At 39.7% G+C, this 25521-nt stretch overlaps 2 protein-coding genes across 4 annotated transcripts; one reads left to right on the top strand and one right to left on the bottom strand.

Moving 5' to 3' along the window:
• Window positions 1–911: 911 nt before the first annotated feature.
• Window positions 912–3158, top strand: chac2 (ChaC, cation transport regulator homolog 2 (E. coli)). 2 transcript variants are annotated; one of them, XM_027140480.2, is made up of 3 exons: window positions 912–1415; window positions 1491–1526; window positions 2705–3158. In XM_027140480.2, exons 1-3 carry the CDS (start codon window positions 1281–1283, stop codon window positions 3098–3100), a joined length of 567 nt encoding a protein of 188 aa, XP_026996281.1. In that variant the 5' UTR covers window positions 912–1280; the 3' UTR covers window positions 3101–3158. The 2 variants fall into 2 exon arrangements, with proteins under 2 accessions (XP_026996281.1, XP_026996282.1); XM_027140481.2 differs by lacking the exon at window positions 1491–1526 and having other exon boundaries at window positions 1003–1415.
• Window positions 3159–3786: 628 nt separating this feature from the next.
• On the bottom strand, window positions 3787–24554 carry psme4b (proteasome activator subunit 4b). Of its 2 annotated transcripts, XM_027140476.2 has the most exons (47): window positions 24075–24554; window positions 22872–23012; window positions 22638–22754; window positions 22153–22206; window positions 20842–20886; window positions 20361–20510; window positions 19991–20054; window positions 19828–19902; window positions 19614–19736; window positions 19393–19485; window positions 18350–18615; window positions 17975–18161; window positions 17583–17672; window positions 17418–17482; window positions 17093–17243; window positions 16843–16941; window positions 16682–16751; window positions 16531–16598; window positions 16216–16431; window positions 15745–15902; window positions 15456–15551; window positions 15304–15359; window positions 15143–15199; window positions 14895–14950; window positions 14677–14775; window positions 13602–13664; window positions 12418–12513; window positions 12198–12329; window positions 11577–11786; window positions 11297–11433; window positions 11059–11112; window positions 10818–10947; window positions 10643–10724; window positions 10178–10331; window positions 10010–10076; window positions 9782–9907; window positions 9516–9668; window positions 9308–9412; window positions 9109–9200; window positions 8185–8316; window positions 7318–7612; window positions 6635–6763; window positions 6324–6479; window positions 6074–6236; window positions 5856–5989; window positions 5616–5754; window positions 3787–5288 (listed from the first exon to the last, which is right to left on the bottom strand). In XM_027140476.2, the coding sequence occupies exons 1-46, from the start codon at window positions 24269–24271 to the stop codon at window positions 5620–5622; spliced, it is 5538 nt and encodes a 1845-aa protein (XP_026996277.2). In that variant the 5' UTR covers window positions 24272–24554; the 3' UTR covers window positions 3787–5288; window positions 5616–5619. The 2 variants fall into 2 exon arrangements, with proteins under 2 accessions (XP_026996277.2, XP_026996279.2); XM_027140478.2 differs by lacking the exon at window positions 22153–22206.
• Between the last annotated feature and the right edge of the window lie 967 nt (window positions 24555–25521).

The raw sequence follows: 25521 nt of genomic DNA, 5'->3' as shown, positions 1-25521 counted from the left end.
TTGGCAGATCTGTTCACTTCTAACGACTAGGCTTCAGTCTGAAAAGGCCTGAAAGCCATCACCAACTACAAAACACCATCCTCCAGCACTGCGGTGAATCAACAACTTGCTGAAGATCTGATTTGAGTTTTATCTGAGTTTTATTGTAGATATGAAACTCCCCACACTCATTCTGACCATGTCTTTACACAACCTTTAACACCACCAGTACCCCTCTCCCCCTTTCCTGTGCTCCAGATCACTGAAGATGATGTGCGCCAGGTCTTCAGAAAGAAAAAAGAACAATGGCACCAGGCCCAGACGGTGTGACACAAGCCTGTGCTGACCAGCCGATCCCTGTCTTCACACAGATCTTCAACAGATCACTGGAGTTGTGTGAAGTCCCTGTTTGCTTCAAACGCTCAACCATCATCCCCGTCCCAAAGAAACCCAAGATAACAGGACTTAACGACTAGAGACCTGTGGTGCTGATGTCTGTCGTAATGAAGTCGTTAGAAAAACAGGTTCTGGCTTATCTGAAAGACTTCACTGGACCCTTACACAGGACCCCCTGCAGTTTGCATATTGAGCAAACAGGTCCATGGATGATGCAGTAGACTTAGGATAATATTACGCAATAACAATGTGCAATAATCTTATATTTATTTATCACCTCCATCCTAGAATCGAATAGAATGAGATACAGGGATGTACTATCATCTACAGCACAACTCTACATACAATTTCTTTATTTTTCAATTATGTGTCAATATATTATTACATATTTAATATTGTAACATGTTACAATAAATATTTGTATTTTTTTTATTCTCAACTTATTTTTATGGTCAATGTGTTGTTTAAATAAATTCCTTATATGCACAAGCATTCTTGGCAATAAAGCTCCTTTTGTTTCTGATTCTAATTCTAATAAAATAATAAAAGTCCCCAGACTCTACCTTATGGACCAAACACTGACAATAACACAATATTAGGGCAAATATATATATGTTTAACGTGTCGTTCGGTGTTAGTATTTTTTGTGATATTTAATATTTATTTTAAACTGTTATTAACATTTATGTTTGTTTCTTTGTTTGCTTTAATAACACTTGCTCACAACGCTTCCTGAATACGTGCTTCCGGATCGGGTGTCGGTTGAGACTCGGTTCAGAGTCAGAACTGTCACTGATTTGTTCACAACACAAGCAGCTCTAATATGAAATAATGAGCTGATTATAATTTCAGGTAAGACGAGATCAGGTTCGGAGCTGGAGGAAGTCGGCTGCTTTTTCAGAGACATGTGGGTTTTCGGTTACGGATCACTTATTTGGAAAGTTGACTTTCCTTTCGAGGAGAAACGAGTCGGTTTCATTAAAGGTTTCAGTCGCCGGTTCTGGCAGGGAAGCACTGATCACCGTGGGGTCCCTGGGAAGGTAACTAACACTTCATCCTGCACCTTACACAGTATTTTAATAAACAATAACCAGCCTTTTTACCCCTGTTTCCAGCCTGGACGTGTGGTGACGTTAATTGAAGATCCAGAGGTACATTTACGTTTCCATCATGACTTACATTTTATCTTAGTTTTATACAACTGGATAACTTATGTTTAAGGGCCTTGTTCAGGGGCCCAACAGTGCCAGGTCCAGCACCTTACCCACTAGGCTACAATATCCCCCACAAATGGTCCTGTTCATCCGCTCCTCTCTATTGTAGTGTAGCTGTTGGGATTTGTGTTCACACATTTACATTTACAGCCTCTGACAATCTAGAGCAAATTAAATATAGTTAATATATGCAACTGAGGAGTTAGGGGATAAACAGGGGCATTGTCATGTGAAGGGAAATCCTAATGCTTCAGTATACAGACATTCGGGCAAGTCGTGGCCTAATGGTTAGAGAGTCTGACTCATAATCCTAAGGTTGTGGGTTTGAGTCTCGGGCCGGCCACGACTGAGGTGCCCTTGAGCAAGGCAATGACCCCCCCCAACTGCTCCCTGGGTGCCGCAGCATAAATGGCTGCCCACTGCTCCTGGTGTGTGTTCATGGGGTGTGTGTGTTCACTGCTGTGTGTGCACTTTGGATGGGTCAAATGCAGAGAACGAATTCCGAGTATGGTTCACCGTACTTAGCCGTATGTCACGTCACTTTCTTGTCAGCCGTGTCCATTGTTTCAAATGTTTGTAAAATCAGAATCAGGTTTATTTATTTATTTAGTGTTAATGTTTTAACACAAGGAATTTGGTTCCAGCTGTTTGTGACTCTCACAAGTACAGACATGAATAACATCATACTTCACAAGACAGTACAGACCATGTGATACAATATAGACGGTACGAGTATTCAACACGAATACAGAATATATGACAGATCAGTCATGTACATAGTGTGAGAAGTGCATGGTAGTGCAAATAACAATATTGTGCAATATTCTGCTTTTTGTACACTATACAGCAGCAGTAGTGTGTGTAACATATACAGATGATGTGATGACTGGCAGATCTGATAATGCAGTACTTGTAAATATGAAGCAGGGAATATAATTATGGTGAGTTGTAATCAGAGTGATTGTCTGGGGAAAGAAATTGTTCCGTGTCTGGCAGTTTTGGTAAGAACTGAACAAAAAGGCCCACATAGGAGTTTCCACACATTTTTTCCATGTATTTTTACACTTATATTAAGTCTAAGATATACATTGTAAAATATTGTCATTGTTGTGCAGGGATGTGTTTGGGGTGTTGCTTACAAACTTCCATCAGGCAGAGAGAATGAGGTGAAGGAGTTTCTGGACTACAGAGAGAAAGGTGGATATAGAGTGATGAAAGTTACATTTTATCCTAAAGAAGAGGAACATGAGCCCATCCATGACACACTACTCTACGTCGGATCCTGTGACAACCCAAACTACCTCGGACCAGCACCTCTGGAACTGATCGCACAGCAGATCGTCGGCTCAGTTGGACCCAGTGGAAAAAACACAGAGTATTTATTTGAGCTGGCTGATGCACTCAGGGAGCTGATACCTGAAGACACAGATGATCACCTGTTCTCCTTGGAGCGCTTGGTCAAGGAACGTCTACAGGAAACTGCAGTTACACACCTTCGTAATGATCACTAAATTAGATGTTGTATTCACATTTGAGGGACATCAACTGTATAAAATGCACTGAAACTCCCCCTGCTTACTGAAGATGTTTACCTTTTGAGTTATTACAGTACACATTACATTTTCAGTTCTTTTTGACTACATGCACACACACTCCCCTAAACTTCCCATCTTTCTAGCACGTACAAAGTTAACGGCTGAAACAGGGGCCTCTTGTTCTTTCTCCCTAATCTGACACACAGAATTTACTGTAAAAGCACATAGGATTTTATATAATTAATGTAAATTTCCACTACACAACATAAATGGGTAGCTCATATATGATCACTAATGTAATTGCAGGTTATTAAAATCTCAGGTTTTATTTCATTTTTGTTTCCCTAATATATCATCAAATAATTTAAGTGGGTATGGATTTTCTTTATATTTATGCAACAAGAAAACTTCCCTGAAAATGGGACAGTTATAAACAAGTTATTCTGATAATGACCATTGGTCTCTGTAATAAAACATTTAGAACAGCATGTCATTTGCCATTTAATCTATGCAAAGCTTGTAAGAACAATATCTAGGTTATGATCTCTGCAGTAGGAAAGACCCGTAATATTTAGCACAGAACAGAACATTTAAAGTGCTAAAACTGGGTAATGCTTCCATGGGAAATGAATGAGATACGAAATAACTAACCAAAGAACAGATTGTGTTCCTTTTTTTTAAAAACATTTATTGGCATATTCTTAGGTAAAACAAGCAAACAAACAGTACACCTAAAAAAAAAGAAAGAAGAAAAAAAAAATAAAATGTCATTGCAGTTTTGGCACTAAGCTACACAGTGTTGCCAGTATGGATGTGCCACAATGAAGAACGGGCCTATCCATGGTTCACTCCCAGCTGGACTTAAACAGGCATAATGTAAAGATATTTGATTGTGTAAATAAACATGTCAAACAACAGCTACTGCTTTTACATAAGGGTGGCTTGAAGTACAACGTACAAGAAAGAAAAGTCTGTATATAGATGGAGAATGATGTGAGGATCCCCAGTCACATGCCACATAACATTAAACTATGAACGTGTGTGCCAACACACACACACACACACACACACACACACACGTGACAAACCAACATACACATGTACTTCAAATATTTTCATCTCGCACATAATTCCACTCTCATGACTGGTGCCTAAAATTAGTCTGGCAAAAAAACTGTTCTTTTCCAGTAGACTTGACATGTAAATCTTAGTAAAAGAATTACATTATGCATAGATATGTGCATATGTACAGTATATATACATACACAAATATAAATACAAGAATGAGACAAAAATAATTACGACGGCATGTGAACTGAGATCATTTTGAGTAAGACCCCATGAGACAGTACAGAGCTTCTGATGATCACATACTACAGTAGCACAGACTGGTGTGTCTGGTGGTGCTGGTTTTTTAAAGGGCCTCAGTTTCACCATACCGTACGCAGGAGGATCGCTCGGTGCCCACCTTTAGACTTCATTTGGCCTTGATCGAGAAAGCGTCAATCTAAAGACTGCTGATACTACATTAACCCTCGAAGCTTAAGTGCTCATTTCAGATAACTGTTCATGTGACATTTCTTGGCATTCGTTTACAAACTTCACTGGGTGAAGTGACAATAGTAACTAACCTGAAGCGATATTTGTGGTTAATGTATTTTCAAACAAATAGATCTTAATGCAAAATGAACAAAAATGGTTTAAGATTTTATGAAAAACATCTGTGAAGTCATGTTGGCTGTCAGTGGAAAGAAATGTGAGACCATAGTGGTAGAACTGCACCATACCTCTATTCAGACACAAATATCCTGCAGAACACTGAGACGCCAAGGACGACTGTTTTTAATAGATTCTCAATGCTAGACTGAAGACTAGTTGGATTGATCTAGGAGAACCATAACTGTACATGATAACACTGCATTGCCACAGGTGTATAAACAAGAAAGGCAGATGGATTCTCGTGTGAAAAATGTGTGACGTTAAAAGAAATAGGAAATGGCCCAATTTTTGCCTGCAATGTAAATGTAGTCAAAGTTAAATAACTAAAATGAATTTTTCCTAAAATTTCCATATCTCAACCTGTCCTCACAGCTTCTGAAGAGACCAGATATTTATGGCTGGAAGAATGGCTCGAGTGGGAGGTCAAATCCACAGGAGGTCGGTCCTTGATCACACATTCATGTCCACACATAAAGGGGGGGAAAAAAAAAAAAAAAAGAAATCTGTACAATAATAATATTACAGATTGCAGGCCATTTAATCCTGCTCAAATAAAGCTTAAATATTAAAGTATAGTAAAAATGTGGGTTAAATACATACACTGTACACAACTTGCCACTGCCTCATCTCCGTAAATGTTTAAGTTATTGCTTTGCTATGCTTTTCCATGTCTATACTTGTCCTTATCACGTTGTGCTCTTAATATTACACGCCAAGTAAAACAAAAACAAAATCACAAAAAATAAACAAGCTCCAAAAAGACCCGTTTCACCTGTCTAGGCGTAGTAGCATGGTGACACAAGCAGGTCTGTGAGCACCACTAGCTGGTCATCTGTGAACTGCTGCTTGTGCTCCACCCAATTATCATGGTGAGTCCGGCGGAAATTAGATAAAGTCTTTTTCACCGTCATCTAAAACGAGTTAAAACAGAATTTGAGGATTAAAAAAACAAAAACAAAAACTTGGAGAGCTTCAGAAAAGGCAGAAGTGAGAGTTAATAAATCTAGTCCACCTCAATGGGTTGCGTGTCGTTGAGGTGGGCACTAAGGTCCATGAGCAACTGGGGCATCCAAGTGGGCACATCATATGGGCTGGACAGAATGCAGGCACTGAGACCGAGCACTCCGGCATGACGCCGCACTAGATCTGGACACACACGTTCACATCAAACTATACATGTTCACACCATGTGAGTTCTATAATAATTAAAGCAGTATCGAAGCGCCTTACCGACTGAGGGTATGGTGTCCACGACAGAGCCCAAGTCTCTCTTCCTCTTCTTAGGCAGCCTGGTTTTGCATAGAGCCTCAAAATGAGTCTGCATGGAGATGTCCATGGTAAAGAAGTTACACTGCAGGAAACCACTCAGAGTAGTGGCTGCCATTTCTCTCACCTGGGAAGAATGAAGCAAATGCAAGGGGAATAAGGGATTGAATTTATTGAGATTTAACAGACAAGAGTAGCTTAGACGAGGGTGTACCTCTAGCTGCTCATCCTCCAGCAGCCTGACGACGAGAGCCCGTATACTTTGGACTGCTTGTTCATTGCTCAGGATTGTGAACAGGTTGTAGAACACCATTATTTGTAAATAGGTGAGCACAGAATAGCGCGCATGCCATGAGCTGCTCCCTGCAATCTGAGCACATATAGCACTTGTAGCATACAACTAAAATCTTGACATGGAAGAAGACTTAGAGTCATTTTAGGGATCAATATATTACAGAATATATATGAATACAACTGAATTATCTTGGGCCCATCAGGCCAACACATGATTCAGCATACACTCACTTCTTTCAGCACGCTGAGTACCAGAGGAATCTGCTCTGGATAGAGGAGGCCCTGAGACATGAGAGACAAGCAGGTCTTTGCATCCCTCTTCAGTTCATCGTAGCTGTCATCATTCTCTACAGGAGCGATCTGCACATGCGGATATAAAAGGGGAAGAAGCTTTACATACTGCATAAAAGACGGTAAGCGAACACAGAGAAGACGTGCCAAATTTCTGAGATGTACTGGGATGCTCGGTAGGAACAATATTGTTTACAATGCAGTTATTACCATATAGTATTAAAAAGTTAAATAACCATATCATAGCTGACCTATGACCTATTTTTTTGCCCAGTCCATCACTGGGACCATTTTAAAAACCCCATTTTCCTCTTTGCTCAGAAAGAGTGGCCAATCAATTGACAGGGCAGAACAATTGACACCCAGAAGACAACACTGATTATACACGTTACAGTCCAACTTTTGGCTGCAATCTTTGCTTTGTTTGGTCAGCCGTTTCTAAAAAATAGCAACAATACTGAATTGTTTATAACCTGAGAAAAGTTGCTGCATCTAATACATTAGAACCAAACAACACACACATACTACGGTATCAGTTGCACATTAGTGATGAGTAATGGTCTTTATTCATTGACAGATGGGGTAATAAGGACTACGAAAAATAATGATAGTATGTGAGAGACCTTGAAAAGCAGAGGCAGGAGCTGGAGCTGCTGAGCTACCGGAGTGGTGAAGGAACGTCCGGCGCTGGCCATCAGCCACTTGAGTACGGTTTTTAGAAGTTTGATGGCCTGAGTTCTTTCATCCTGCTCACCCACTCCATTTTCTTCCACTACATGGTTCTGGATCTCCTCTTCCCCTTCCAGCAGTGGTTTCAGGCAAGTCATGATCCTTTCTGTGAACTCTGTGATGTGAGGGGACTTTGTGGGTAGTGTGTTTGGCAGACTGACGTCAATCATGAAAATGTATGTCAGCACGCTGCAAAACCGGGAGAACAGGGGATGACGTTTAAAGAGAGGGAAAAACAGAATTAGGCAAAAAAAAAAAAAAAAAAAGTTCAATAGATTAAAACAAACACATGAGGGCAAGGAAATGTATTTTCCTCAGTATTCTTACTCGTTCAAAATGTGTTATTCTGTTGGGTTTTTTTTTCTTAGCCAATTCCCGCACACCGGTAACAGAGCACATGGCACAATATCATTCAAATTAAGGGCAGACTATTTGGTTATATTTGTTTTTGTTATAGGTATTTGGTTGTCCTAATTGTGGCAATGATCTCACATGGTTTTGTTCTACAAGTTGAACATATGAAATGAAAGGTAAAATAAAAAGAAAAGAAAATAAATAAATAAATATGATGGCATGTCAACTGAGATCATTTTTGTGTAAGACCCCGTGAGACAGTACAGAGTTTCGGGATTAAAAAAAAAAAAAAAAAGTCGATCTGGATAAAATGCTGTAAATGTAAATGACTGATGCAAACAAAACACTGTTACAGTAGTGACTGTGCATAAAATATGTACAGTATGGACATATAGTCTGCATCTTACCTGCCGATACGCTCTCGTACATTTTTGTACACCTGAGTGAGTTTGGGCTCTAGGTAGGTCAGAAGTCTATGCAGCAGCTCCGGCACCCTCCACTCCTGCTGAGCCAGACCCCCCTGTAGCACATACAGACGACTGCACAGCAAGTGGGGGAAAGACAAGCAATTTTATTACTGACATTACGCAAATCACAACATCATAATATAATTTTTACACACACACACCCACACACACACACACACACACACAAAGAGAAAAAGGTCTTGTTATGCTTTAGCATTAAGTGTTATGCATTGCACTTGGTGATGCAACTGCTTGGACATGGAAACCCATTTCATGAAACTCTCTAGTCACTGTTCTTGAGCTAATCTGAACACCACACGAACTTTGGAGGTCTGTAGCTATTGACACTGCGGAAAGTTTGTGACTTCTGTGCACCTCAGCATGCGCTGACCCTGCTCTGGGATTTTACATAGCCTACCACTGCCTCTTTGTGGCTGGGGTGCTGTTGTTCCCAAATGCTTCCACTTTGGTAGAATACCATGAATAGTTAACTGTGGAATATTTAATAGTGAGGAAATTTCACAAATGGACTTACTGCACAGACGGCAACCCGTCACTGTACCATGCTTGAATTCACTGAGCTCCTGAGAGCGACCCATTCTTTCACAGATGTACGTTGAAGCAGTCTGTATGCCTAGGTGCTTGATTTTATACACTCTTTGTATACACATTTTGTATCCTAAATTAATCTTATACATATTCCTTGGCACAAGCTTTAGAATCTTGAATGTTTTCATATAAATATAGACGTATAACTACTAAACTGACAAATGGTATCGGTTACATTTTCTCTTTTTGTAGTTAATAGACAAATACATTGAGGAAAGATGCAGTCTTGGGTAAAACCCATGAGTCCCTTCTTACCAGGCATCTACAAAGGACCCTCCTTCTCCACTAAGAGGACATTCCATCAGCATCTCCAGCAGCCAGTAAAGTTTCCGTGGGTCCCTGCTCTCCTAAAAGTCAAGACAGCATTCTGTTAACCGTAATTCAACGATGAAAAGCTTAAAAAAACACAAACAAACAAACATTAAGATGTGGGTAATGGATAGGGAGAACATACACAGGCAGTAGCTACACATGTGCCCCAGTCAGTGTAGGTTTCCACTGTGATGTTGGAAAGTGCTCTTCTCATCAAAGGAATCAAGAATTTCCACAGGGCCTCCACCTGCACTCAAGAATGAGGGGAAAAAGAGAAGAAGTATGACAGAGAAGAAAAAAGAGGACATTGTTTTAACATTAAGTTTTAAGGTTATACTTTAATTCCTCACCTGACTAAAGCTCCAGTGCTTGCTGCCTCTCGCTAAGCCAGCAACGATCTCAGCCACACAGCGTTGTGTACTCTCGTGGGAATCACCTGCCAAACGCTCCATGTGAGGTTTAAGCACCGGCAGGAAGGCATCACTGTAGTTCCTAAATAGACCCTGTACAATGTAGAACACAGATATATCTGAAATGTATGACCAGCCTACTGACAAAAAAGTACATTATATTGTCCAGTTGTGAATGAGAACTTTTTGTTCCATGAGCTTATAACCTTAAACAGGCAGAAACGACGTGGATTGAATTTGTCTTTTCCCTTGCGGTCCTCAAGTGACAAAAACTCAATGAGCTGATTGATGAACATTGGGTTCGAGAAATGGTCATAGATGATTCGTTCACTCTGTGAATAGAAAGGAACATTTTTTTGTTAAATCCTGTGAGAAAAGTTGTAACAAACTCTCCAGATAGAAGTAATACCATCTGACAGAGACCATGTGCTCACCTCATTCATCTCCTCTGGCCTGAGGTCTTTCAGCTGCTGCTCCAGAGGAGCATATAACATTAACTTTCTACAGAAAATAAAGAGTGATGGAAAAAAAAAGGTTAAGCTCAGACTCAGTGTGGTACAAATCCTGGTATTGGTGAGATGTAGTTGGTGGGATGTGCCTACTTCGGCCAGCAGTAGTAACCCCAGTGAGTCTTCTCCACAAAATGGAAATTGTCCCAGTCCTGCTGAGTGCAGGGTAAGCGATCTGCATGATACTGAAGCCAGTCATTTCCTGGTCTGTCTCCAGCTACCAATTCCTTTGGCTCCATCACTCCACCTACAACAAAGCACTAATACCATTAGCCTACATCCTGTAGAGCTATAGTTAATCATCATAGCTAATGAGTCAGCACCTGATATGAGACAGGCACGGATAAATTGTATGCGGTCACCTGGAATAAGTAGAATGTGTATTCAGCCTGTAATAATTTTCCCCTATTTGTCATTGCATGACTGATAAGTGATAAATTTCATGTGCCTGGTGGGCAAGCTATTGTATTTTGTTTGTTTGATTTGAACACCTCTGTGAGAAATAGAGTGCCTGTTACTGAAGTGGTGGTTCTTTAGCTATAGGGAGTGCTTACTCACTGATGTCACTGGGTGCGATGGCCACTTTTGTGCGGGGCCTTTTCAGCTGCTTGAGGATTCCTGCTACAGCAGATATTGCCACCTAGAGAAAAAGAGGGATATTAAAACAGATAATAAATGCAAAAACATAAATACTGGTACTATTATTTTAAACTGGCTGGCTAAGCAAAGTCACCTTGCGCACAACAAGTGCATCATGATTGAGACTTTGGACAAAGAAGTGAACAGCTGGAGAAGGTAGAGGATAATCATCTCTCAGCAGGAGGGAAAGGAAGCCGATGGCCATGTGCTCAAACTTCCATGGTCTTTAAGGTGATTTAAGACACACATTTAAAATTCGTTCATCATGCATCGTGCATGCGTGTAACATGGCTATTTAATAAAGGAGTAATGATTAGAAAATACATGGAACTTACAGGTCTCTTTCACTGAGTTGATCTAATAGATCATGAACCAGCTTTTCATAATTCCTGCATAGAATTAATAAACAGCATATATTTCATATATTTGAGGATTCATTTTATTATTGAACAACCACAGTGCTCTCAGTCAATCCACAATGTTAATAAACAACAGAGAGGAGAGGGAGAGAGAGAGGGAGAGAGAGAGAGAGAGAGAGAGAGAGAGAGAGAGAGAGAGAGAGACCATACTGACCTCACAGCTTCTAGATTTCTGGCTCGCTCCATGGCAAGTCCCTGGGCCAGCTCCTGTTCTGATGGAGGACTAATGTGAGCAACAGGGCTACCTGACTCTGTGATCTTGCGGCCAACCTCCACCGTGCTCTGGGGTACCTACACACACATGCACGCACACACACCACATATATCTGATCCACACCGGAGGCAGGACACTCCACAATATAACATCAGAATCAATTTCTCAGCATATTGCTCATGTTAGTAACAGAGGTGGGTGGAGGGCGGAAGTTACTTACGGTAAAGTCAATGCCGATTGTCTCATACTGACGATGGACTTTATCTGCAAGGTCATCAAAGAGCCTGACAATGGAGGGTTTCTCCAAGGACATGGCAGGACTAAGGCCTGAGCGCACAAGGGCTGGCCATGTCAGAGTAATGCAGTCCCAGTCATGCAGGTTAGCCAGACAAACACCTCCATGATTCCCCAACAGACAATACAGAGCACCCTGACAGTACAGAAGATTTTGTCTGAATATATTGAGAATATATATTTGGTTTATTACACATGTATTACATTAAGATTTTAGCTTATTTGGCTTGATTATTCTTTTTTTAATCTCTTCGTGGCTTTGCACATTCACATGTCACTTGTGCTGGCTTAAACACTCAAAAATGAAAATCTCAAAGCTTAAATCACATGGAAAACCAGAAACAACTATCGACAGTTAAACAAAAAAAGGTGTTGTGCACAATCATCTACTTTGCACAAATATTTGGAAAGCTAGCACAGATCTTGAACGTTTCCTCAAATGGTCACTGACTTTATGCCTACAGCACCGCAAATGAATCTGCACTACACATAAGGCATTAAACATGACTTGAGGGTGGATCCGTGATGATTCATTGTTTCTCTGTACCTTGAACTGCTGCTGAGTTACATCGGTTCGGGCTGGCTCGAGCAGCTCCAGCACTTTAGGAGTGAGGTCTCGACAGCAGAAGTTATAAGTTGCCAGAGCAGTGAACAAAACGCTTTGAGCCTTACTGCGGACCTGGGGGCAAACAGGGTATTTAGACCTACTGTCAATTCTGTAACAGATATGATTATTACAAACAGAATACTTATGAACTCCAGTGTACTTGACTGTAGGTGCTGGTGGACAGATGCAGAAGGTCTCTGAGCAGATCCTGGTGGACAGTTTTGTATTCACAGCCATCCACTAGAAGTTTACGCATCTGCCAGTGGAAAATCTCATTAAAACTACACACATAACCCTTTTTGTCTAAAGTGACCCAAATGCTTTATGTTTTTTTCCCCATACATCATATTTCTTTTACATATAAGACATGCAATCATAAATGAATAAAGAGTATAATAATAAGGATAAATAAATAAAAATACACACACACAATTATATGCATGTATAAGCCTACATATATATGTTTAGTGATGCGCGGATCTTGATTATATTCCTGCGTTGCAGAAAATCCACGGGTTGGGTAGTAAAAAATTACGTTTTTACCAACTTTGGGTGGGTTGCAGGTGGATGAGAGGCACAAGTCATTAATGATGCAAATTTTAACTACATACTCTAAATAGCAGATGAAAATTGGCTTTCATTCTGAAAGATCGATTCCCACAGCTGCAGCAGCTTGCTAGGAGAAGCTTGTGAATTCCTTCACCAAGCAGTGCGGCCGAACGCTCATTTAGTGCAACAGGCTGTGTTTAAGAGACATGGCAGAATTGTCCGTGTTCATCTGTTTGGGAAGTTAACATAAACGGTGACATTCCAGCTAAAGTGTGAAAGGGAGTAAAGCCTGTGTTTATGCTATTAATAAAATGTAGTTTAATCTGGCCAAAGAAGAACATTTTGTTTCAATAATAAAAAACAAACAAAAACAGACAAACAACTAAACAACTAAATGTTCATTTAAAAGCAGCATCCGTTCAGTGTATTAGGTTACGCGTGGATCACTCTAACTGCACCGAATACCATCCATTGTCCATATCATCATCATCCTGAAAACTAAGAATTAGAATAACTGTAATGTGACGTTCGGGTGTAGATATCTTAATCATAGAAAATTGGTAGGTGGCAGGTGGATGATTTATTTAAAGGAGCGGAGTCGGGTAAGGTTTTGAGCTAATCAGCGCAACTCTAATACACACACACACACACACACACACATATGTTGAGATAAAAACAATAGAAAAACAAAAGGTAGTACATTAGTGCTAACTGAGTACAGTGCATTTCCTAGAACTAAGAACTGGCCAAGGGTAAACAAATCAAGTGTACAAATGTCTCTCTCATGATTGATACCTCATGTTGCAGAAGTACTCTGTCTATGAGTAGGGCTCGTATGTGTTGCTTCTTTCCATGGAGCTATAAAACAAAACCAATATTTCAAAGTTTCGTTTAAAATGCACAGTATAAACAAGTTTTAACACATAAAAACTTTGCTTTTGCGTGTCTAGAACAGGGGTCGGCAACCCATGGCTCCGGAGCCGCAAGTGGCTCTTTCATCCCTCTGCTGCGGCTCCCTGTAGATTTGGAAAATAAATATTTAATTTAAGTTTATTTTATTTTAGTTAGTTAGTTTTTAAAAATACTTGCGAAATCCGACACACACAAGCAGACTCATTTTTGGTTTGCTGTAGCCGGCAAGTTCGAATTTTGAGGTCATGCAGGGCTGTCAAGTGTCACGCATTGAGAGTGACAGTCACGCATTTCGGTCATTTCCTCACGCTCTCCCGCCACATATCGTATTTCTCACGCAGAATTTTTTTTGACTATTTATCATATATTTAATAAGCCGCAGCGCCCAAAATGCATCAGTCCACACCGCTGTCTCTAAGGAACTGGGCAGGAATCAAGCGCGTCTTAGTTCTTAGTCGTGCCCGACACTTATCAGCCAATCAAAAAAAGGAGGCTACACAATAGCCAATCAGAAAATAATGGGAAAGATTTAAGGCAACAACCAATGTGGAGATGTCACGCTTGCCTGTCTTCAAAACTTGAGCGCCCTGGCCATGAATACGAAGATGACTCAATTAGACATTGAACATTTTATTTAAAAGTAACCTTCAACCCAGCATCTTTTTTCTTAAGGTTAGTTCAAACTGTTCAACATATTTTTGTTTGCCTGCAGAAATAAAATTTCGTTTACTCGGTAGCAGTTCATTGATTTCATAAATGCAACACACTACAGTTTTTTTCTATACTTTCCATAAAGGTAAAAAAAACAATATATGCAGTGTTATCTCTTTTTTTGTTCCCTGTGTTTTTATTTCTGTGGGAAACGGGCCCAAATGGCTCTTTGAGTGTTAAGGTTGCCGACCTCTGGTCTAGAATAAGAAAGCATTTTTCATCCAATATGTAATGGACAGTAACTCACTCGATTCTCCATAGATTTCTTAACCAAAGTAAAACTCTTCCAACGAGAGTCAAACTCGTGCTTGTGGGAGCCTTTAAAATGCATGAGGTCATTGATGATCTGAGAGACATAAAGGGAAATGACCAGCATAAACCAATGTATACTTATCCAAGTGTTTACAAAAGGTAATCACATGAATAAAACAGATATAACAGGGCTAACAGTTGCTAACATTTCACCTTGATGATGGCAAAAAGGGACTTGGTGTCATCCTCCGATTGCTCCAGGATGTAATCTAGGTAGAGAACCAAAAAGAACTAATTATTTAGTAGCAGAGTTAAGTAGCTCCAAAGGCTGGTGCTGTAGGAGTTTTATAGTTCTGTCGATAGAACCGAAAATCAAATGATGAGTACGGCACAATAGATCAGAATTTCAGTTTTTACTTCCTCGTATGTGAATATAAAAACTTTAAATGTAAAGTACTCACGCAGTAGCTGTCTCATAACTTTATAGATGGCCTCTCTGTAGTTCTCTCTGGACTCATCTGTTGGAATTGAGAATGACTTAAATTGCTGTCCAGGGACAATTTATGAAATATGGTTAGAAGGTTTGAATGATCATTTAAAGAGAAGTATTATTATGGCTTACCATATTCAACCCCAACATAGTTCTTTGTCTCCTGCAGTCTAACTGAGCTATTAACTCTGTAAAGGTTAAGACATATTAGCACAAACAAAATCTTACATGAACCTGTAAATTATCTTAAGAATAACAGATAAGTAAAACAAGTATTTTCGTACAGGCCAGTAACAGGGGGTCCATCCAAAGGGGGCAACATGCAGCCAGCCCCCAGTAAGCAGTGCTGCACAACTGACAAACTCTGTAGAACATCATCCCTGTGTGAAAAGGTCAAAATATTTACAACAAATACTGAACTCATTCAGAAGAAAACTGAAATGTTCGGTGCAAGTTATTACATACATCGATGCCCTTTGTTTAATTCTTGCATTCATTTCATTACCGATACCCCACCGAGATTAACAGGTATCTAGGTATCCATTCACCGCTATTTGACCCATGGTCACTGACCTGCTCATGTTCTGCTCTCCCTGGGCATATCTTTGCAGGCGTTGCAGCTCTGGCTGGAGTAGAAGGTCTAATATATAGTATAAAAAGGCTTTCTCCTCTGCACTGGCCACATGCCAATGGATCTGCAGGTTCCACAGGTCTCCTGAAAGGCCCCAGGCCTATAGAGGCAGGAGAGAGCAAGCAAGGATTACAAAAAACATTGTCCTTTCATGTCTGCCCCACAAACATTTCCCCATATCAAAAGTTGGGTGTGGACTAATTTAATCACGGCCAAGATTATTTCTGTTGTACTGTTTCTTTTTTAAATTAACACATTCTTATCCTATAAAATATTTATCTTGGTTTGCTTGTCAGCATTCAGTCTAAATAATCTCCACAAACACTGCTATCATTAAGAAGCATCTCAGCTGAAAACATGAGCAGACAGATATAAAACATCTCCCGTTCTTCTATCTACTGCAATTACAGTACCTTAATGGGCATATATTCGCTGAGTGGTCTGTTAAAGCCACCAGGCATGCTGCAGTAGTCTGTGGGGTAGGTAAGGGCCATGGAGCGCAGGACATGATGCAGCAGGTTGCAGGCCAGACTGTAGCCCTGCTTACAGCGCAGCCGCAGTGTCAGCTGCAGGATCTGTACCAACTGTGTACGGTATGGCAGCAACTTCTCTCCATCTACACGGGTCACCTATAAAGACAAGAGGAAATATAAATTCAGACATGTTTTGTTCTAACTTTGGACACTATATTGTGTGTTTTTTTTTTAATAGACACCAGGCTTCCACACCTCAGAAAGCAGCTGAAGGTTCCACAGCAGCTCTTTATCCAGCTCCTCTTCATTCAAAACATCCTCATCTAGTAAACAAAAAATAATTAGCGCACGGTTGCTCCTCCACACACAGCAAATGGGACAAAGCAGACTGATCTACTGTACATACTAGCAGTGATGTGACTGATAGCGTTGCAGCAGTGGGGCACGAACAGTCTCAACGACTCAGCTGGATGACACTAATTGAGAGAGGTGATATAAAAGTGAACGTGTTAAATTGCTATTGTATTCTCTAATTTCCTTGAACTATATACAGGTCTGAGCTCATACCTTAGCTGCAGCTCTGCACATGTCTGCCACCATTCGACCTGCCACACGTGTCTCAAAGATATTGGTAGTGGCAAAGTTAAACACTTTCTCAAGAGCCACCTGTTTAAAAATACCACAAATAGAAACTTAAAAGTCAGAATGTAATTACATGGAAGGCAGGAAACATATTAGTGATGAGTCATGAGTAAAGTTAAAGCATGAATAAAGACCACTGAGACAGAGGCTGTCAGGTACAGTAGGTGAAGCACACCTTGAATATTTCTATGGAACACTGAGTGAGGATGGTGCTGAAGGTGGAGGACAGACCAAGCTCCACAAGACTCTCCACGTGAGTCATTTTTTCTGTCTCCGTCTCTTCTCGTGTCTGCTCTAGAGTACTGCTCTCAATCAGTGCAAAGCACCTGCATACACGGATAGACATCACATTTCTGATACACAAGACACTGTATAACAAAAACGCCACGCTCTTTTTATTTAGGTGAAAAACAGGAAATTGAAACAAATAATTATACGAGAATACAGACAGAAAAAGAAACAGTATCATGTGGCATTTAAGCTCCCACACGATTAGTTACCTGTCCATAAACTGCAAGACAAAGTCCTCAAACTCAGCTGAGGCTGAACACAACTCTCTCTCTATCTAGAAAAGAAATACATTACATTATAATCCATGTTTATTTTTTTTGCATGTACATTCTAAGTGTGCTATAATAAACACGACAGACTCTAAAAACCGTCACCTCTGACAAGTCATTCTGCTCATGGAGGGCAGAGGAGCAGTCCACCAAAGGCACAAGGGTAGTAAAGGTAGCAATGAACTGGAATGTTATCTAAAATATAGAGGGGAAAAAGTTAAGACCCATTACTGTGACGATAACTCGGAAATAGCAATAAATGATGGCTTCAGTAAAAAAGTCAGTTAACAAATATGACATCGACGTGACATTTTCATGTGAACATTATACATGTCATAGTTACGCTGTACTTGAGGCTGTGAAGTCTGTACCGATCAACGTGTGTGAAGCATTTAAAAGCAGCTGTTGTTGCTTTGAACTTCCAGTTGTTTTGATATTTACTTGGAAGGCTTTATTAGGTTCACAAGTGCAAGTTATTTTAAGATCTGTAAACACACCATGCACTTGCTGAAATCATTGGGGTCTACACCGGGCAGAGCCCTCATCAGCAGTGGCAGCACATGAGCAGGGCCTTCTGGATAGTGTCGTCCACCACCGACCAGGCTGCGAGCCATACCAATCATACAGCTGAGTGTAGCGGTCAGCTGGTGTGGTTCTGTTAAGGTCTCCATGGCAGGGTATGTCCTGCAGAGGGCAAAAACAAACACACACACACACCCAAAATGTTCAAAATGTCATAAATCTGGTGAAAACTCAGTGCAATGCTTAGCTAAATTCAAAACAACAGTTCAGAAAGCCTCTTTATAATCCTACAGTAATTCCCAGATAGCCACAGAGAAAAAAATATGGCTATATTAAGGTCAGGCACTTACCTTTCCAGCACAGGCGGAATGACCAGCTCTGGTCTCATCAGAGCTAGATTCTGCAGTGCTTGGGCTGCATCCATGCTGCCTGTCTTACTGAACATGGCCATCAGAACAGGTTGCTTCATGCTCTCCACAAACTCTGTGATGTTGTCATCAGTAAGGCGATGGCTTGGGTGTATTGGAGTGATCCAGCAAGGTTTCTTATAGCGTTCGCGATGTAGCCGTCTAACCACACTTGCTGGCAAACGCTGCAGAAGCTTCATCAGCTTTACCTGCAATCAGAGCACACAAATACCTAGTCCAAAAATACTGTGTGAAGTAATAGGACAGAAAATGTCATGATAACACACATATACACATAAGAAACAAGAATGAATAAAGCATATTGTTAAGGAACATAAGTGTAAAAGAGAAAACAGTGCGAGCTGCATTTTAAAAAGCTATTAGTTTAAAAGCATAAGACATTCACCATTAATCACGCCGTTATAAAGTAATACAGAGTCTAATTTCAGTCTGTTTACAATAAATGAACGCTTTGTAAAAATTCTTTTGGTAGTCATCTTCTGAATGCGACACATAAAATCATGTAATATCATGGTATGCTTGCTAATGTGTCTGCTATGTCAGCTAAAGGAAAGATAAACTGATCTCGATCACATTTAAATGGTGTTTGCGTGTAAAAAGTCTATTTTGTTAAAATGACTAACTATGGCAAACTGTCCAGGGCATGTTTACTGTTGGCAGACAAAAAGCAAACATCCAGCTAACAGTGCAGTTACAGAGTAGTAAAAACTCTGGAATGAAGAAGTAGTGATGGACTTTAAAGTGGGGTCTAGGTATTTTTTGGAAAACAGGACAACGGCTATTTTCAAATAAAAAAAAGGGTATCTAATGTTTTTTGGGGGGTTGCAGTTATATTATCCTTAGCAAAGGTGATCTCTAATTGTATTGGCACAAGATACATTTAAAGCAACGTTCATCCAGGATTTGAACACACTTTCATATTGCTTCACTTAAAACCAAGCATGGAATTGGGTCAAATTTCTCACCAGCCAGCGGCCATTGTTGGAAGGGTGGTAGAAGGAGGCGATACTGTTAAAAAGACCATTGAGCTGCTTCTGGGCCTGGTTCTGAACCCCTCCCTTAAACAAGAAGGCAGAAAAAAGGAAGGAAATATTTATGTAAAAACATAAACCTATTTATCTCCCACAATACACAGATGTATAGTACTGGCCTGAACAGTGAGGCACAACACAATCCTGTGACTAACCAGCATGGAAGAGATCCAGAGGACAACATGGCCAATGTCATAAGAGTTTGTGAGGTACTTAGGAACCATCATCTGACTTGTACCGACAGGCAAGTTGAAACTTCGTAAGATTCTAGTGAAAATCTAACCATAAAACCACAAAACATTAGAACAAACCCAATAATACAACAAGACTTGAAATTTAACTGGATTTAATCTGAATTTACTTCAATACCTTGGGGATATAAGGGTCCCAGTTGATGTAGCCGATGTTGTCATTGGCCAACCGGGCAAAAAGATTCACAAGATTCTAACCCAGAGAAAAGAGAGAGACAGACAGTCAGAGTTTATAAATTAACTGGCTGTTTTAAAACACTAGCTCAAATACAAATACTCACCCCCTCCCAGCTAGGTAGATTTTGTACAGAGACCCACAGACCCATCAGCTCATCAAACCACAGCCTAAACACACAATAATACAAAGTGTTCCATACTTTAAATACACCAGCACTTTCCAATGCTTGGAAAATTTAGGAATATTGTGTGTCAAAGTATCACACAGTCACCACTGAAGACACGTTTAAAAATATGGCATGTTAATTAGTTTAAAACAAGCTATACAAATAAAATATCTAGTTAACAGTTGTGGGTAGGGAACAACAAGAAATTAAGCCAATAAATCTCTGGTTACTATATAATCAAAATTGAATTGTTAAAAGAAAATGTTTTTCCATCAATCTCAGTAAAATACTAAGAGAGCAACATTACTTGAAGCCTTTATGGTGCTTCTCTGGAGGCATGATGGTTGGGAGAAAAAGCTCCAAGTAGCTGATGGCTTTCTGCATAGTGACATCAAATGGGCACAGCAATGGGCGCCACTCATCCAATATCTCCTGCGTTGCTGAATCGGGGAAATACCTACATACACAAAGCATGTAAACTACACGTAGATATGTACTTATGTACAAGTACAAATGCCAAAAGACTTTCTATAGTAGGTTTTAAACTATGTCAAAATAGCTGTTGGGAAATAATAGACAAATTATTGAAACGTTCTGGTGTCTTAACAGAAAGCTGTAATCATCTCAAGATGAACACAACATACTGGCTCAGACATCAATGACTTGATTACATTACTCGCTCAACAGCGAACGGAAAATCTGATTATCGAATTGTGAACACGTCAACCTTTTAATGCCTTAAATTGACAGCATTACACTTTGATAGCTAACATTTGAAATGTACTCACAATCTGCAACTCTTCACCAGTGTCTTCAGCACATTCTCCACAGAGCTAACAAGGGAGAAGGGGAAAGAAAAGGAAAGGAAAAAATTCAGAACATGGATTAATGTAATAATTAACATGACATTAAAATGACACAGGATGCGAAAGGATTGCGTGCAAAGCAGCAATTATGGGATTTTGTTTAAGTCTAATGGAAAGATAATGAGACACAAACTTAACAAAATTTCAAAATGCATGCCAAAAATTGATTACAAAAAAATGTATTTGTATTTCATTACTGAGTGCACATAACTAAGCACTATAACAAAAGATAAACACCTACTAAGCCGATCCTCCACTGACACTGAATCCTAAAATGACCTTAGAGTGCTAATTAAACAATACGTTCCATTTAGTGATTTTTATTATATTTAGCGGTTTATTTAGTCAACTGTTTTGGAGAAAACAGAGATTCTATTACTGCGTGAATCAGCATCTTTCAGTTCCTCATAAACCATTTTGTAAATATAGTATCTTTTATCATGTGTCTTACAGCATGTGATAGAGTAAGTAATATAATAAATATAGTCAGGAATGTTGATATCCTTCCAAATACACTCCTCATCCCTCATTCAAAAAACATCAGCAGGCACGCTCTGTACACTCAATGCCACCATGACGAGGTGGAGGGGTTTAAAATAGAATGCTTACTGATACTAGACACCAAAAGGGAAACTTTCCAACAAGGAGCGCAACAAGTAATGTCACTGTATTTTATCAAGCAAGTATTTAACCATCCTTTGAGGCAAATAAAGATGTACCATTACCTCATCTGCACAGAAGGATTAGTGAGTATACACAAAAGCTTTGTAGATGCATCACTAATCATTCAGGTATCTGTCTGGCATAAAGCCCATAAGACAGTGGTGAGACAGAGGACCATTCAGATTGTGTCGATAAGCAGAAAACAGCCATGAAATACCAGAGAAAAAAGAAACTACTGTTTGCTTCTTCACTTAAAATGGTTTCAAACTGTGATCTTCACATGAACACTTAGCCAGGTTGATCCAGGTCACCACTTTACTGCAATAACAAGCTTGCCTACAGGTTTTAAAGTGAAATATAGTCAGTCTGGTGCAGTGTTGTTATACAGCACCACAAGGCTGAAGCTTTCTCAGGTCAGGGATACAAGGAATATGATTCAAAACAACATAAATGTAAGCTGTGTGAACTTTTCTTTCTGAATTTGGTCGAATATTCAAAAGCATGCAAACAACCCCAGAGGCTCCCATTATAAATGCAATCCAACATATAAAAAACACTGGCTGTGCTTACCGCTTGCGCACAAAATTAAGCATTTTTTGTTTAGGGGAGGCTTCTGCTTGATAACTGAATGTGAAAAAAGGAAAGAGGCATAAGCCAAAGCTAAACACAACATCAACTGATATCTTACACAGCAATCACCATTTCATGGGACCTTCTAAAAATAGCTGTGTCAGGTGTTATGTTAATTTGATATTCTGCCATTAAGAATGTCCAAAACAAAAATTTTACATACATCAACAAGCCACCATGTACTGAGCAGGGACTGTGTCTTCTATGAAGCATGCACAGCCTTCAGAAGCTTTTCCCCATGACTTCATTTTATTCAGCAGACTGACCCACTTAAACACTCAGCTCTAGCTCTTCCCCTCTCTTATGCATGTGCAAAACAATGTAGAAACATTTGTAATCATGCGTACCATCTATAATGAATTTTTCAACAGAGGTAATATTCTTCTGCAAGCACTGGACATCAGGATCCAGACTAAGGAACTTACTTTGGGAACCAGTTGAGCCCAAGATGTTCAGTTTTGGAGTAAAGGATCTTCTCATAGAGCTCATACAAAGGCCTCCAAGGCAACTCAAGGTCATCCTGTGAGAGCAGTTCTTTTTTTCTACATGAAAACAGAACAGGTTTAGCACAATATAAATAAACTTAATGCCGAAAAGTAAGCGTTCGTTATTGGACATTACTTATAAGTGTTACAACATGGTGCATTTAGGATACATACTTGAGTAAGGTGATTAGGAGTCGTGCAAAGCCCTGCAACATACTGATTTCCAGCTGAGGGATGGTGACCAGCTCATACAAGAGCTTAACAAAGAGCACATGGTCCTCTTTGCTGAACTTTCTCCCATAAAGACGAAGGTACCTGTCCATGTACAACAGTGTCAAGAGTAGAGCACAATTCATAAAATCGTGCCTTAAACATACATCACTAATAGCCTAACCTCTGTCCAATAAACAATTTACAATAAACACACCACAGTATTGAATATCAACTAAACAAGGAATTACATTCTCAAGAAGTCACTTGACCATATCTTATCTAAACAGGATGTTTATTGGCACTGGCTCTTGGTACAGAAAGAGTGTGAGGTGAGGTGAGGTTGTGTCAGGTCAGTAAGTTATGGATAAAGGACCTAAATAACCATTTAGTAGCTGATACTGAAACTACAATTTACTTTAGTTTAGTTTGTATACAACAAACCAGTTTCTATCCATAGAGAACATTATAAGAATACAGTACAGGCTATGCAAAACACTGAACTTTAACGTTTAAATAAAAATAGAAAGCCATAAAACGAAGCAAAAAGAAATCTGATAAACAATTATAACAAATCATTCCAGTTGGGGGGGTGGTGGTGGTTTACTTTTACGTGCTGTCTGTTGCTGGGGATGTGGGGGTGCAAATGTGTGTAATAGTATAACAAATAAACGATAACTATCATGTTCTGGCATTAAACTTAGAGGACGTAGCTAACTAACTATAAAACCGAACTTAAAAGTAAACTTCCTCCTACTGCGAACTGTTCGTTCTTAATAAAGCTATTCACACAAACTCCTGTAGAATTAGCCACGACCAGCAGATCATAGCAAGCGAAGCCAAGATCCGATAACTAGCGGATGATAGACTTACAAATACTAAGTCAAAACATTTTCTTTATTTAATTAGACTACTTTTCTGGCATTCTTTGTACCCTGTAGTTATAAAGTAAAGACTCTTACGTTGCTAAGCGATTTAGCAGCTGAGTGACTCAGGAGTAGCAGGCTAGCCGTTTGCTAGCTAACTAATGCTAGCCTGCTAGCTAGCAGCAATCTTTCCATCGCCTCGGACAGAACTATGCACCAAAGCTCTGATTATCTACTTTTTTTAATCGTTAACGACGACATATTAACTCCGAGAGCTTTTATATACTCGGTTGATACTCACGTTGAGAGTTTTCTTGTCCAGAACAAAACTCCGGGCCATAACTCTCTGAGTTGGACGGCGCGACCCAAGTTCCCTTTGATTCGAGACAAAATGTCATTGGATTCATCGTCTAGTTTATCTGCATAAGGAAGGAGTTTGTTGTAGACGATGTCTTTTTGAGGGACAAAACCTAATGTTTCTGCCTGCTCCTTTTTCATATTACGATTCCAGAATATGCCTCTTTCTTGTGTGGTTATCTTTATCTTTAGTCCTTGACAAGTTCCGTTAAATCTTTTATTTACAGATCTTCTCCTCTCGCTTTGCCATGAGAAACTGTAGCTTATTTCGGAGAGAATCAAACTTCCACCGGCTAAAACGTTATTCCTCGACGTTTCTGACCTCCCGGTGTCACACGTTAGCTTCAGTCATTCACATATAGTCAGTTTTCACACACTTGTATACACACACACACCACGAGTCATGCGAATACACAGTTCACCTCTGCATCTACAGGGCGCCCTCTATAGGGGACTTTCTGCCACTTCATCCTACTCCAGCTGCATGTCTACACACATCTGTACTCAAACGTGCAACTAATATAAACACTAATTGCATTATCGATGTCTAATATCTAATTCTGTATCTTAAAACTGCTCCTTTATAATAATAGTAGTAATACAATAATGCTCTTACTAAAGAATATAAGTCTTTTATTTTGTCAGATATACATAACAGCAAACTGAAATTCTTTCTTAACATAGGCCAACTTTGGAGGTTGGGGTCAGATTACAGGGTGAGCCATGAAACAGCACCCCTGGAGCAGAGAGGGTTAAGGGCCCTGTACAAAGGCCCCACAGTGGCAGCTTGGCAGTGCTGGGGCTTGAACCTCAATCCTCAACCCAGAGCCTTAACTGCTTGAGCCACCACTGCCACTAAAGGAATAGATTAGTACCTTTTGTTTCTGAGTATCTAGTGTTTAGAGAGGAAACCTACTGTAAGTGTTCACGTTACATACACTGAGCATGGCGGTAATTTTGGCTATTTATTACTAAAATTGGAACCTTTTAGTAAATACATCACACCACAGAATAATGCTCCTGTCTTTCTTCCACGTTTTACTGTATCTTCTATTTCTTTGCAAGATACATTAATATCCTAAATTAAAGGTGGACTATTTAGCTTACATCTGGGTGTGTTTGAGAGTTTAATAAATCCTAAAAAAATGTTACTGATCTATGAACCAGGTAACTACATTTTTGTTCCATATAGGACATATAGTGTCAATGAGATCATTTCAATCAACTCTTTGTGCATTTACCAGGTTTCTCATAATAGTATTTGTTGCATAAAATATTCTCTCATTGTTTTTGGTAAGTCCAGCTGCATTTATTATGATGTATAGAAACACCCAGCTTTTTTTTTTCCAAGGTCTGAGTTACGTCATTTTATTATTATTTTTTCGAAACAG

The sequence above is a fragment of the Tachysurus fulvidraco genome, chromosome 8 (genome assembly GCF_022655615.1).
Source record: "Tachysurus fulvidraco isolate hzauxx_2018 chromosome 8, HZAU_PFXX_2.0, whole genome shotgun sequence".
Taxonomy (NCBI): domain Eukaryota; kingdom Metazoa; phylum Chordata; class Actinopteri; order Siluriformes; family Bagridae; genus Tachysurus; species Tachysurus fulvidraco.
This window is presented reverse-complemented; position numbering and strand designations above follow the sequence as displayed.